The 14,353-nt window shown below is 39.2% G+C and overlaps 1 protein-coding gene across 2 annotated transcripts in view; it reads right to left on the bottom strand.

Moving 5' to 3' along the window:
• The window catches only part of rorcb (RAR-related orphan receptor C b), a 41,048-nt gene that overhangs the window by 6,961 nt on the left and 19,734 nt on the right, over positions 1 to 14,353 (bottom strand). For both annotated transcript variants that reach the window (XM_017496415.3, XM_017496416.3), the window contains 7 exons: positions 12,900 to 13,041; positions 12,042 to 12,488; positions 8,755 to 8,876; positions 3,996 to 4,128; positions 2,879 to 2,986; positions 2,201 to 2,311; positions 1,060 to 1,172 (listed from right to left, as the gene is read on the bottom strand). In XM_017496415.3, the coding sequence (XP_017351904.1) occupies positions 1,060 to 1,172; positions 2,201 to 2,311; positions 2,879 to 2,986; positions 3,996 to 4,128; positions 8,755 to 8,876; positions 12,042 to 12,488; positions 12,900 to 13,041 (1,176 nt within the window). The remainder of the gene's footprint in view (positions 1 to 1,059; positions 1,173 to 2,200; positions 2,312 to 2,878; positions 2,987 to 3,995; positions 4,129 to 8,754; positions 8,877 to 12,041; positions 12,489 to 12,899; positions 13,042 to 14,353) is intronic.

The following is a 14,353-nucleotide window of genomic DNA, read 5'->3' as shown; positions in this document are numbered from 1 at the left end:
CAAGTGAAGCGTTTCAGTTTACCGCTGTTCATTCACTGTTCAGCTTCAGCTCACGCAGGTTAAGCGGCTCAATCCCCAACATTACTGATTACGACTGGATTATTAGAAATACTAGAACTACTCTTTCTAGATTTTTCTTCTTCACCCAAACATTGTTGGTGCATTGTTGCATGTCATTTTCTCAACAGTGTGTCTGAAATAAAATAGTGCCAGTGCTTGCTCTTCTTAAATTCAAATGCAGCGTTTTCGCAATGGAATGTTCATGTAATTCAACAAATTGTCATTTGACAGTGCTAGAGCAGATGATGGGACAGAAGCAGTGCGGACGGCTGACATGTGGGTGACATTCATTCTTATGTAAACAAACACAACGGGCGATATCGAGGTCGGCAAAAGTGACCTGAGTCACGTCCATATATCGTACGATAAGTCGATAGCGTAATTATCATGACAGGCCTACCCCAGGGCTCATTGAAGACTAGTCAGGGTGTCTACGATTTTTACATTTTGCCACCGTTCCAAATTAGTTTGTAGATTAGGTGATTGGATGGGGTCAAGAACAAGCTAACACTTTCCAACATCCACAACCCAATGCAATCTGATCCATCCAACTAACTAACTCTAACTTCTCTGCTTGTATGACTCTACCCTCAGGCACGTCCACAAAGTGCTAGAACTTTCTTAATTATAACCTGCTTAGCAAATAGATTACATAACATTCCTAGCAAATTAAACAGTATCAACAGGTTTTCATTCGACATTCTAACTCGGTAAGTAACCTACAGTTCTTTTGCCATGTAAACATAAACGCTAATAATAAATTTGAACAGATATTAATTGTCCCACATTTCCATTTCCTTTTACTTTTATAATTTCTTATAAGGATCGTTATGAATTTACACACAGATATAGTATATTCATTTTGAAAGCGTGATCCTTGAGACTTGTTTTTGGTTTAAAAAAAAATGTAATAAAAAATTAATAGATAATAAATTCACACATCCTACTACATACTAATTAAACAGAGAGAAAAATGTCATGTCGGATGATCTCCCTCACCTTGTCCAGTTTCTCCTGACTGCCTCCCCCCATGTGCAGGCTGTGCTGCAGGGCCAAATAAACCTTCTCCTGCAGCTTTTGCACCTGCTGACTCTCTGTTAACCACGGGCGATCTGAGAGAGAGAAAGAGTGGAGGAAAGGAGAGGCGATGGTGAGAGAGGTGCAGGAAATCATAGTGTATGTGTATTTGCGTTTGGTAGAGGTTTCTTATTAGACATTACAACATGATGTAGTAATCTGGATCTGGATTTAAACCAGATGTGGGTGTGGCGCAAACCAGAATTATTATTTTTGTTTTATTAATAACGAACCCTACCACCATGCCGGGGGGGGGGGGGGGGGGGGGGGGTGTCTTGCGAAACAAGATGCAGAAATGCCAGCACTCATAACTGGTCTCAACTTGAAATGTGCACAGGACTTTTTTATTTTCATATATATTTCCCAAAATATAAACTAGTAGTCCAACTTAAACATCTGCAACCCTTACCAGGCAGTTACTAAGGATGCTGTAAGTGCATCACGTGGCTATGGAGTATGTTTGTTTCTAGCAACTTTTTTGTTGCTCGTGTCATTTTTATTTTTTCTTGTTGCGTCCTGTACAAGAGCCCAGTCCTGACGCTCACCTCTAGTTCAGAATGAATTTTAAAATTCTTATTTCATGCATGTAAAGCTCTTATTGGTTTTGCTCCACAGAACATTATTGACCTTTTTCACCCATAATCTCCTACCAGAATGCTAAGATCTTATAATCAACTTCATCTATCGGTCCCCTGTTGTTGTACTAACACAAAGCACGATTAAGCCTTTTCTAAACTCTGGTCTTCCCTTTCACTTGAGGTCCGCTCCATCTTTAACCATTTTTAAATCTCTTAAAATGTATTTAGACTCTTTGTCTTATGAGGCTATTTAATGTGATTCTATTATATACAGCACTTTGGATCAACCACTATTGTGTTTAAATGTGCTTTATAAATCAAATTTGACTTGACCTCACACTAGTCTCAACCAGAGGTACCTTTCTGAAAAAAAAAACAACAACAACTGATACTGCACCTGTATTTGTACCCATTTAGAACACTTTATCTGTTCATATCATGTATCATGTAGTATGTTACATCCAAAATACTTGTCTGTAGCATACCAGGTGATAGCAAGATGGCGGCACTGAATAGGGCCATCTCCTCCTCACTCAACTGCAGGCGACACAGGCTCTTGGCCAACTCAAAGATGGCATTCACCAGGTCATCACAGCCTACACATACACACACACACACACACACACACACACACACAATATGTCAATGATTAGGCCACCCTGTGCAGAAAATAAATAAAACGGATTAAGTCATGAGGCTATCATGAACATCTGATTTGCTCCAAATTTTAGAACCTACGCGAACTGATCACACTCCAGCTACATAATTCAATCTACTAATTGGAAATGTTCAAATGAAGTTTAGTATATAAACTACAAAATCACATTATGATGATAAATGTAATATTTTTATGTAAACTTTATGTAATATGTACCACATATTAATTTTTTTCCTCTCTATCTGCTACATCTGTACTTTAGGTGTGTGATTAACACAGACAAGAACGAACATGTTTCCCTTTACTGAGAAAAGACCAGGAAAACTGTTTCCTCAAAGACTCACCCATAATGAAAGTCTATTTCTGTAGCTCACATTTTACATCACTTAATATCACTGAGAAGCCACGTACACCACTGCAAGTGTGTATTTCTGGAGTTACACGTTAGAATAGATGAACACGACGGTCCAAGCTCTCATGATTCCCCAGAAATACAGACACTTACCTAGTGCTTTAAAGAGCTGAGGGCTGGCAAATTTGCCGTTGAAGAACATTGTGTTGTTGGTGGAGTTGTACGCACGGCACATGCGGATCAGCAGAACCTCTAAGCAGCCTGGAAGTGTGGACATGGGACATGGAGACAGAGAGATAGAGAGGAGGAAAGAGGGAAAAGGAGGACACATGCTCCACCCAAAAAAAATTATATATATATATATATATATATATATATATATATATATATATAAAGATTTTCTCCAGATAAGGTTTTTTTTAAGTTAATATAATTGTAAAGTATGGGAGTAAAATATGGGATATGGAAGTAAAATATGGTAATAGAAAGAATGGTGAAAAAAATGGTTGTCAAAATGTAATTACATCATATATAATTTTCCAAAAATTTTGGACGTTATTATCAATTTAAAAGTTATGTATAGAGAAAAAGAAAGTTGGAGACAAAAAGACAAGGGGGGAGAAATGTTAGCAAACACATCTTTTTTAAAAGGTTTTTAAAACAATGAAACATACAGAACTCTTTCACTGACCTCTTCAATTTGTTTGTGTATATGACCTGATGGCTATGTGAAGATGAGCTGACTAATGTGTTTTATACCACAGCGCTGCAGAATTCTCAGTTCTGATTAGACAGACGGTGTTGGTCTCCCAGGTTTATACTTATTCTGCTCTTTCAAACATGTTATCATTTCTATAGTAATCTACACAGGGACCTTTATAAGTACAAAATCTCACTCTTTAATAAAGAAATAATTACTGAGGTTGGCAACGTGCTGTGGTATAAGAAGGAATAAAACACTTTGTGATGTGCGGTCATAATTATACCATGTTGATTATTTTTCTATAACAGCGTGCACCGTTCTGATTTATTACTGACTTAACTGAACAGAACGATTTAACCTAGTCTATTTAAATGTCAGATTCTTAAATATATTAATTTGCCTCCTTTCGGCTTCAACTTAACAGTTTTAAGTCTTAAACTTAAACTAAGCAACTTAGATTGAACAAAACGCTGTATACTGACCATCAGAAATCTGAGAGCTGTAAACCGTACATGTATGTAAACTAAATTCAGTGCTGGTCAGTGTGCCGTGTCCTGTAGCACTGACCTGCTTTAAGGAGGATAATCTGGTCGTTCTGGCAGAGGTCCATGAAGCCGCTGATGCGCTTGGCAAACTCCACCACGTACTGGATGGCGTTGGTGATGTGCACGGCACACTGCTGCCACATCCACTCAGCAGACTGCACAAGACACGATCAATGTGTTAATCAGACAATCGATACTGCGTTAGATCATGATTGTGCGCTCCAAAGATCAAATGTGAATACGTCAGGAAATGAATGCTTTTGTCGATGCTGAGCCAGTGATGCGTGTAATGCTTGTCTGGTGATCAGGATCAAACAAACGGTCAAGCAAAGCCCAATGGACTTGTATCTATCCAGCCATATTTTTATCACAGCCATAGCCACAGCCATATAATTTATCTATTCAAGCTCCGATCCAAACTTGTACCGTATAACCATCCAGTTTTGGGGAAAATAGCTAACGCATCTTCAGAACGTCGCTAGAAGCTGCTAGATGACATCACAGACTAATTAGCATATCAAATCCTGCAAGATTAAGAAGGCGCAGGAGTCATCTTTGTTCATGGCACCACAAATTAACTACAGTATACATCAGAAGTGAGTACATGCCTGTTCAATATCACTTCAATGTCAAATGATTCATGATTGTATCACCTTAAAGTAATTGCATTATTTCTAACTTGAACATGTAGGGTATCTGCTCTGCATTACTGAGATTCAAATACTTTGTATGCCCACCGTTATTTCTGATGACAGACTCAATCCTCCTCAGCATGGAGGATACCAGTGTTACACAAATTTCTGGAGAGATGTTCTGCCATTCTTCATGGCAATTTTTTTTCTGCTGCTCTTTGCTGGATGGGTTGTGTTGCTCTACCTTTCTCTTTAAAATACCACAAAGGTGTTCTGTTGGATTCAAGTCAGGTGACGTACTTGGCAGATCATACTATAGTTTTGCACTTTTTCCTTCTTTAGAAACTGTTGCATGATTTTGGCAGTGCGTTCTGGATCGTTATCATGCTGGAATATTCCTTTTCTGCCAAGCTTCTGGAGACTGGGAGTCAGCTTGTCAGCCAGTATTTTGGCATATCCACAGGCATTCATGGTGCCATTTATACATGTCATCTTCCCAACACTTTTTGGATTATGCAACCCTATATCATGACACTCCCACCTCCGTGCTTCACTGTCAGGACTATGCGTTCACTGTTGCAGTCCTGGGCAGGTTCATGGCAAACATGCTGGATCGCATCCTAGCTGAACAAATTCTCATCTGAGCAAAGAACATGCTCCCAATATTCATCAGTCTTCTTTTCATGTTCTTTCATGTTTCATGTTTATTCTTGCAGTTTTGTGCCAAAGAGCAAGCAAGGGTTTTTTTTCTTGAGTTTGACATAAGTCAACATCCTTCGTATTGTCTGAGCTGTCACAGATAGTCCGATTTCCATTGATAAATTCTGTGCCGTGTCTGAAGCACTTGCCTGTCTGTTCTTCAGTGCTAGATTGTGCAAGTAGGGCACAGTCCGCGGAGTCATTTTACAGTAGGAGGATGGCCACTGCGGCTCTGATTAGTGGTCCTACGACTCGTTCTATACCTCCTGATTACTATTGCAACTGTGTTTTTAGTTCTGATATTTAGTTGGTCACCAATCTACCTGTATCCTTTTCCCCCATCTTTCTGTACATTTACATGGACAACAATAAGTACGCGTCCGCAACTGCGTACTTACCTCCTACATAATAGGCGAAATACATGTTTCTCAGCTGCTACGTAGTAGGTAAGTACGCAGTTTCGGACGCAGCTCATGGCTTCAAGCCGTCGTCTATTTGGACGTATAGCATGACAAATAATTAACTGCACTTGAAGCTTTCGTAAAATTTTAAATAAAACACCCAAAAGTGTATGTTGATACATGAAATTCTGGAGGGAACGTCGGACGGCGTGGGAACGTAATGACGTGTGCTGTTAATCAAGTTTGTTCTATAACATGTAAAACGGGAACATGAAAGGAGTATTCTAAAAGCAACTCATGTAAACACCTTAATCAGAATATTGTCTTATTCAGAATAAGGTCAATAATTAGATTATTGCTGTCCATGTAAACGTAGTCTGTGTAAAGTCTGATTTTTCAATTCCTCTGGTAATTCTTTTCCATGTGGATCCATCATGCAGATAGACACAGACCATACGTCCAAAATAGAGAAAGTTCTGGTATTCACAGGTCATTTCATAATTATGTTCATGCAATTATGCTAATTGGAAACCACAGGTGTACAATTACCACAGGTTTTCTAACTTGTGTGTCAGTGGGTTCACTTTCGTTGCACTGAGTTTCTACTTTTTTTCCCAATGTATTTTCAATATATTATTTCTAAAGTATTTGTTTTTCATTGTTTAGAAGAGGAAATACTCTACTTGTCAACCTAGAAATAATGCACTTATTGAGAGTTGATATAATTTTGACAATCATTTGACATTTCAGTGATGTTGCCCAGTGGTGTACTCACTTCTGTTGTACACTGTATATACCTATTTGCTAACTAATCCCAATCCCAGCTATATATGTATTTACAAATTACCATAATTTCTATCAAGGTTGCAGATGAAAAAAGCAAAAATAATAAGAATGTGTATACACATTTATATGTATATGTATAAATATATAAATGTGTAAATGTACTGTATATATATACAGTATCTCACAAAAGTGAGTATACCCCTCACATTTTTGTAAATATTTGATTATAACTTTTCACGTGACAACACTGAAGAAATGACACTTTGCTACAATGTAAAGTAGTGAGTATACAGCTTGTGTAACAGTGTAAATTTGCCGTCCCCTCAAAATAACTCAACACACAACCATTAATGTCTAAACCGCTGGCAACAAAAGTACGTACACCCCTAAGAGAAAATGTCCAAATTGGGCCAAAAGTGACAATATTTTGTGTGGCCAACATTATTTTCAAACACTGCCTTAACCCCCTTGGGTATAGAGTTCACCAGATCTTCACAGGTTGCCACTGGAGTCCTCTTCCACTACTCCATTACAACATCACAGAGCTGGTGGTTATTAGAGACCTTGTGCTCCTCCACCTTCCGTTTGAGGATGCCCCACAGATGCTCAATAGGGTTTAGGTCAGGAGACATGCTTGGCCAGTCCATCACCTTCACCCTCAGTTTCTTTAGCAATGCAGTGGTCGTCTTGGAGGTGTGTTTGGGGTCGTTATCATGCTGGAATACTGCATACTTATCATGCTCTGCTTCAGTATGTCACAGTACATGTTGGCATTTATGGTTCCCTCAATGAATAGACGTATGAGTGCTGCCAGCATTGCTGCGGAGGTTGAAGGGGTGGGGGGTCAGCCTGTCAGTGCTCTGACCATACACCACACACTGAATCAAATTGGTCTGCATGGCTGTCGTCCCAGAAGGAAGCCTCTTCTAAAGATGATGCACAAGAAATACTGCAAACAGTTTGCTGAAGACAAGCAGACTAAGGACATGGATTAGGAGACCAAGATAAACTTATTTGGTTCAGATGGTGTCAAGCGTGTTTGGTGGCAACTAGGTGAGGAGTACAAAGACAAGTGTGTTTTGCCTACAGTCAAGCATGGTGGTGGGAGTGTCATGGTCTGGGGCTGCATGAGTGCTGCCGACACTGGGGAGCTACAGTTCATTGAGGGAACCATGAATGCCAACATGTACTGTGACATACGAAAGCAGAGCATGATCCCCTGCCTTCAGAGACTGGGTCACAGGGCAGTATTCCAGCATGATAACGAATCCAAACACACCTCCAAGATGACCACTGCCTTGCTAAAGAAGCTGAGGGTGAAAGTGATTGACTAAACCCTATTGAGCATCTGTGGGGCATCCTCAAACGGAAGGTGGAGGAGCACAATGTCTCTAATAACCACCAGCTCCGTGATGTTGTAATGGAGTAGTGGAAGAGGACTCCAGTGGCAACCTGTGAAGATCTGGTGAACTCTATATCCAAGGGGGTTAAGGCAGTGCTGGAAAATAATGTTGGCCACACAAAACATTGTCACTTTGGGCCCAATTTGGACATTTTCACTTAGGGGTGTACTCACTTTTGTTGCCAGCGGTTTAGACATTAATGGCTGTGTGTTGAGTTATTTTGAGGGGACAGCAAATTTACACTGTTACACAAGCTGTATACTCACTACTTTACATTGTAGCAAACTGTCATTTCTTCAGTGTTGTCACATGAAAAGTTATAGTCAAATATTTACAAAAATGTGAGGGGTGTACTCACTTTTGTGAGATACTGTATATATGTGTATATATATATATTGTTAAGAACAATGGTGATAAGTGATTGTTGGGAATAATTCTGGTAGTGATTGTTCATTTCTTTATAATACTACTAAAAATAATAATACTAATAATACAAAATATGAAAACAAAATTATCAGAGAACATATCAGATTTTGGCAGTGCTGCATGAAAAAACAAGAACAAAAAAGAAACAAACCATATCTCATACTTGTGTAGCGTTACAGATATAAAACACCCAGTCCATGGTTAAGACCTAGCTAATACTGTTAATTATATGCATTCTGGTTCCATAATATTCACTTCTGGTTCAAAGGCCAAAAAAACAGTGCTTAGATAAGGACTCAATATTATGATTGCTCAACTGTGTCATTCATTCCCATGCTTATCACTCATTTGCCTAACTATTCATCAAAAATGAGTCATCAATGTTATTGTCACTGCATGAAACAAGCTGAATAGCAGCTGATTGTCATGTGTACCTTGAGCTGGAAGGAGCGGGTCTCCTCAGGCGTATATAGGTTCCAAGTTAGTCGTTTCAGCTCCTCTGTGCTGTACTGACACGTCTCTATATGTGATTTCACCACATTCTGAGTGATCCGCTCTGGACACAAAGATCGATTCATCAGCGTTACATCATTTGAGAATATGATACAATATAAGGGATAACTCTTTCACAGAACACACTGTGATGGCTATTATTAAATCAAAGGCTCTGAGGAAAAAGTGTTTCTGATTTTGTGAAATCGAAAGATAAAAATCATTATTATTAAAGTCTATGGAGGAAAAAAATACTTATGGTGTTCATGAGCTGCTGACAATCCTGTAATAGTAATTTAAAGTGAGAGAGTGTCAGATTGGAACTAGCAGAAAATATGCACTTAAGAAATGAACGAACTCTGGATACACAGTGACTGGCAGGAGCTGCAGCCAATCAGGAGAAAGCGAGTGAGCATGTAAGAAAATATACAAGATGAAAAGGGTATAGGATTGATAGAGTGTTTATTTTCTTAATGAACAGGTAAGGAGTTTGTGTGTTCTCTAATATGGGAGTAAGTTGTTCAGATGGAGCACTAGTTATTTTTGTATTTTTGTATTTTAAAACTCTGATATTTCAGGATATAATGTGTGCCTCATCTTTCCATTCTCTGGTGTACACTTTAACTAGCATGCTAAGACTAGCCACAGGCTGGAGAACAAAGTACAGCGAATAGGTAACAAAATACATGTAACTGTACATACTATTTACATAGAAAGCTAGAGTTAGCAGGCTAGCTGCTTCGATTACCCCAGACATGTACAAAGCCTAAGCTGCAGTTATTTTGCCCTGGGTATAGTTTAAGTAATAGTTTAACCATGTTCCCCCTTTATGGCAATAGCAAGCAACTATATCGTTTTAAATCAGTGTTCATCTTCCTCAATTATCTTTGGAAATTGGGATACCTTGGGAACTTATATGTTAGGAAATGAGCTAAAAATAATAATAAATAAACAAAACAAGACTATATGGGGCACCCCGAGGACAGATGTTTGATATAAAGTATTTGGCGTTTTTTTTAGTAACCTAAAAAAAAAATCCAGTCTAAATACATGTAGAAGTTGATTACCATATTCAGAGTCTATGAATTATGTACAAAAGTTATGTCAGTTATAAGGAAATCTGCATGTATTTAAACTTGGCTATGCACCTGCTTAAATTGATTTTCTTAGTGTGGCATTCAGATTATGCAAATCACCTGCGTGTAGTTCACGCCTCCGAGGTTGCCAGATTTTTCTTGAATAGAAGAAGAGCCTAAGATGGGGGTTTATCAATAGTGTTAGACCAATGCTTTTAAACACACGTTTATACAGCGAATAAAATAGCACTTGATCCAGCACATCCTATTACTGATTTTTTTTTATAGCTCTTGTGCTCTGACAGTTACTCATGCGCACAACTTGAAGCCACGAGCTACTAAAACAAGGTCATGAAATTTTAACGTGTGCTGGTTATAATCCATTTGATCACACTTTTCATTGTATTAATGCTAATGTTTTTGCTAATTTGATGCACACTCCTGTAAAGAAACCAATGATGCACTCCACCAATGTCCTCGGAACAAAATATTTTATGGACTTTAAAGAGTCAAAGGTATAAAATAATAAACAGTGTCATATTTATATATTTCTATACTGGTCTCAAGTGGAATTCCATTGGCTTTTGGAGTGTATTTACAATGGCCAAAACATAAATTTCGCATCTTGCTCGAGTCAATATTGTGCAAGAATAATGGGCCAAGGTCAGAATTGCGCATACCTGAGCCACACCTCGTCCATATCTAACTTGATTTATGTTATCACTTTTTATTAGCTTATGTAAAGGCAATTAAAGGACTCATGGCTGTAATTCCAGATTCCACATTAGACTATTAACTTACCTGCTCCCAAGATATCAATTAAAACCAATGCATTATTAATGATGGTACATGTCCTTAATAGAGTTGGGTGTAATGTGTTACAATGTAATGTGTTACTGTAATCTAATTCCTTTTTCTGATAACGCAGTAATATAACGCATTACCTTTTAAATGTATGTAATTTGATTACAGTTGCTGATGTCAATAAAATTACGTTACTTGTGTTACAAATTTATTGTTAAAAAACAATATTAAGTAAAATGCATTTTAAAATAAATCACGTTTTGCCCTGAAGATTATTTCTTTACCCCCGAATAATTCTCCACTTGTAGAGAGTTTGTCACTTTGTAACTGAACGTCAGTAAAAGAAAAACGCCTGTAATTTTATATCTCCAGTGAACGGAGGCGAGTCCAATCAGACAGGGTTTACAGGAAAATACATGGAAATACTCATGTCTTATTGGCTGACAGGTTTCACTTCTGCCAAACGCTAGCACACATTCAATGTGAGGAAAAATGTATATGTGCTGATTTTTATTTTAAACCAATAAAGGGGTTGAAACTGAAACACTGACATCCACTGAGCAGCTAAACAAGGTGTGTAAATGTCTATACGAGTTCCAGTTTACGTGAACATGATATGAGGGAGCATAAGGAAAGATAATGTACTTTGCATGGCACTGTAGCAGCTAAACCCATACAATGATAGCTTAGCTGTGCCTCCCCTTGGCTAGTGACCCCAAACTAGCCTAGTTAGAAAAGTTTTATATTTTATCGGTCTGGTAGTCCTACAAACAGTGACAATCTGATCATGTCATACATTGACTCGGGATAAAATTACTGGAAGAACTATGACTTTCACTTTGCAGTGTATTTTGATAAGTTTTGAAAGTAACGTGAAAGTAAAGTAATAAGTAATCTGCTTACTTTTTATATGCAGTAATCAGTAATGTAATGAGATTACAAATTTAAAGTAGTAATTAGTAATCTGTAGTGGATTACTTTTTTTTTGTAATTTACCCGACACTGGTCCTTAACATAATTATGCTACAGAACTCAGTGACAAAGGGGCAACAGAATGTTCCTTTCTATGTATGTAAAATGTAAAAGTGTTTCCACTGCAGTAACCTGTACAGAAACTCAGGAACTTTTTGAAAAACGTCAAAAGTTCTAGGAACCCTTTTGTGGACCAGGTACATTCAGAGTAAACCCAGCACATTGCAGACTGATCATACATGTGCACTTTGCATCACAACTAAACTAGGAACTCGTTCAGGACCAGTGTAGTATTTGTTAGGGATAGTTCTGCTAATCTGTGGTTCCACAAGATCAAAAACTTTCCCTGCACCATCTATATTGAGCCAAACACTCACCTATATCAAGCAAAGAGCAGTCATCGGATAATGCCCCCAACAGGGTGTGCGTGAGCAGGCTGGGCTCAGGAAGCAGCTGGTACTCGTGCTTCATTCGGCCTGTTTCCACTATATCCAGCATGCTAGGCTCTGGAGAGCTCTGATTGGATGAGCTGCTGCTCGCTGCACTCCCTGTTGCACTACTGACCCCGCCCTCAAGCAGGTCAAAGGCACAGTATTCAGCTGCCTCCCCTGGTGTGAGTGGCAGGTCAAAGAGCAGGCCGTTGGGTAGCGTGGTGATGTCGTCTAGATCACTGAAGGAGGTGCTGGAACCTGTGCTGCTGTACGAGCGGCTGAGTCCGCTGTCCTCGCCCGCCTCCTCAGGCTCGCGCGCCAGCTGCTGGTGCCGCTGCACCTCCGCGTACAGGCTGTCACGCTGCTTTTTGGACATGCGTCCAAACTTCACCGCTATGGGAAAACATACATGAATTTAACAACCTTTTGATAAGTTTTTTTTATTCAAGAACTGTAATATTTAGCGAGAATTACTCTTCCAGACATTTGGTGAATCATTTAATTGCTAATTAAACCAAAAGAGAGTGAGAAAAAGAGACAGCGAGAGTGAAATCCTTGCTTTTAGCACAGTTTTAGCACATCATGTACTTTTGGATGACTAATCAGTCAGCCACAACACAGTGGAGTCATTCCTGTACTCATTTATCACATGGATAGGTGTTACACAATTAAAATGAAAAAAAAAAAAACTTTAATTAAGCGTGAAATGCCAGAGGAATGAACTTCCTAATGATTTACAGCTGCCAGTTGGTGGCTAGCATACGATTTTATTTGCATAGAGGAACGATGAGGTTGATATCTTACCATCTCGGCTCATGCCTAGTGCCAAGCATTTCTGGAGACGACAGTGCTGGCAGCGGTTGCGGTTTGTGCGGTCGATCAGGCAGTTCCTCTGCCGAGAGCATGAGTACATAGCATTGTTCTGCTGACTGCGCCGAAAAAATCCCTGTAAAATGATATAAAAGGTTACCTTGATGACTATGAATGATGCTATGAATGATGTCACTTTGATTGCAGGTCAATAGATTAGCAATACATATACACTCACTGAGCATTTTATTATGAGCACTATACTACTACTGGGTAGGGCCTCCCTTTGCTCTGAAAACAGCCTCAATTCTTCGTGTCATGCATTTCACAAGATGTTAGAAACACTCCTTTGAGATTTTGGTCCACGTTGCGAATGTATGATTGCTTTACACAATTCCCGCAGGTGGACTTTCATCTCCTGTTCTACCACATCCCAAAGGTGTTCTATTGGATTCGGAGCCGGTGACTGGGAAGGCCATTGAAGAACACTGAACTCATTGTCATGTTCATGAAACCAGACCTTTGCTTTGTTATCATGCTGGATGTAGCCATTAGAAGACGAGGTAAATTGTGGCCATGAAAGGATGCACATGGTAAGCATCAATACTCAAATAGGCTGTGGCATTCAAGCAGTGATTGATTGGTATTAACGGGCCAAAAGTGTTCCAAGAAAACATTCCTCACACCATTACACCACCACCAATAGCCTGGACTGTGACACAAGGCATGTTGGGTCCATGGTGTGCCTCAGCAGAAATCGAGGTTCATCAGACCAGGCTACATTTTTCCAGTCTTCAACTGCCCCGTTTTGGTGACCCTGTGCCCACTGCACCCTCAGCTTTCTGTTCTTGACTGATAAGTGGAACCTGACATGGTCATCTGCTGTTGTAGCCCATCCCCCTCAAGGTTCAACATGTTGTGCATTCTGAGATGCTTTTCTGCTCACCACAATTGCACAGAGTGGTTATACAGAGTTACTTTAGCCTTTTTGTCAGCTCGACGCAGTCTGGCCATTCTTCTCTGACCTCTCTCACTCATCGACAAGGCATGTCCATCCACAGAACTGCCACTCACTGGATGTTTTTTTACTTTATTACACCATTCTGAGTTAACAGTAAAAACTGTTGAAAATCCAGGATCAGCAGTTATAGAAATGCTCAAAACAGCTCAAAACATCTGGCACCAACAATTTTGCCTCGGTCAAAATCACTGAGATCACATTTTTTCCTCTGTTCTGATGGTTGATGTGAATATTACCCGAAGCTGCTGGCCCGTATCTGCATGATTTTATGCATTTCATTGTTGCCACACAATTGGCTGATTAGATAATTGCATGAATGAGTAGGTGTGCCTAATAAAGTGCTCTGTGAGTGTATACACACACTAACGCTTTCTTAAGAAATTGTTGTAGAATATAGTTTAGCATCATCGCTGTATATTATATCAGG

The sequence above is a fragment of the Ictalurus punctatus genome, chromosome 20 (genome assembly GCF_001660625.3).
Source record: "Ictalurus punctatus breed USDA103 chromosome 20, Coco_2.0, whole genome shotgun sequence".
Classification (NCBI taxonomy): domain Eukaryota; kingdom Metazoa; phylum Chordata; class Actinopteri; order Siluriformes; family Ictaluridae; genus Ictalurus; species Ictalurus punctatus.
This window is presented reverse-complemented; position numbering and strand designations above follow the sequence as displayed.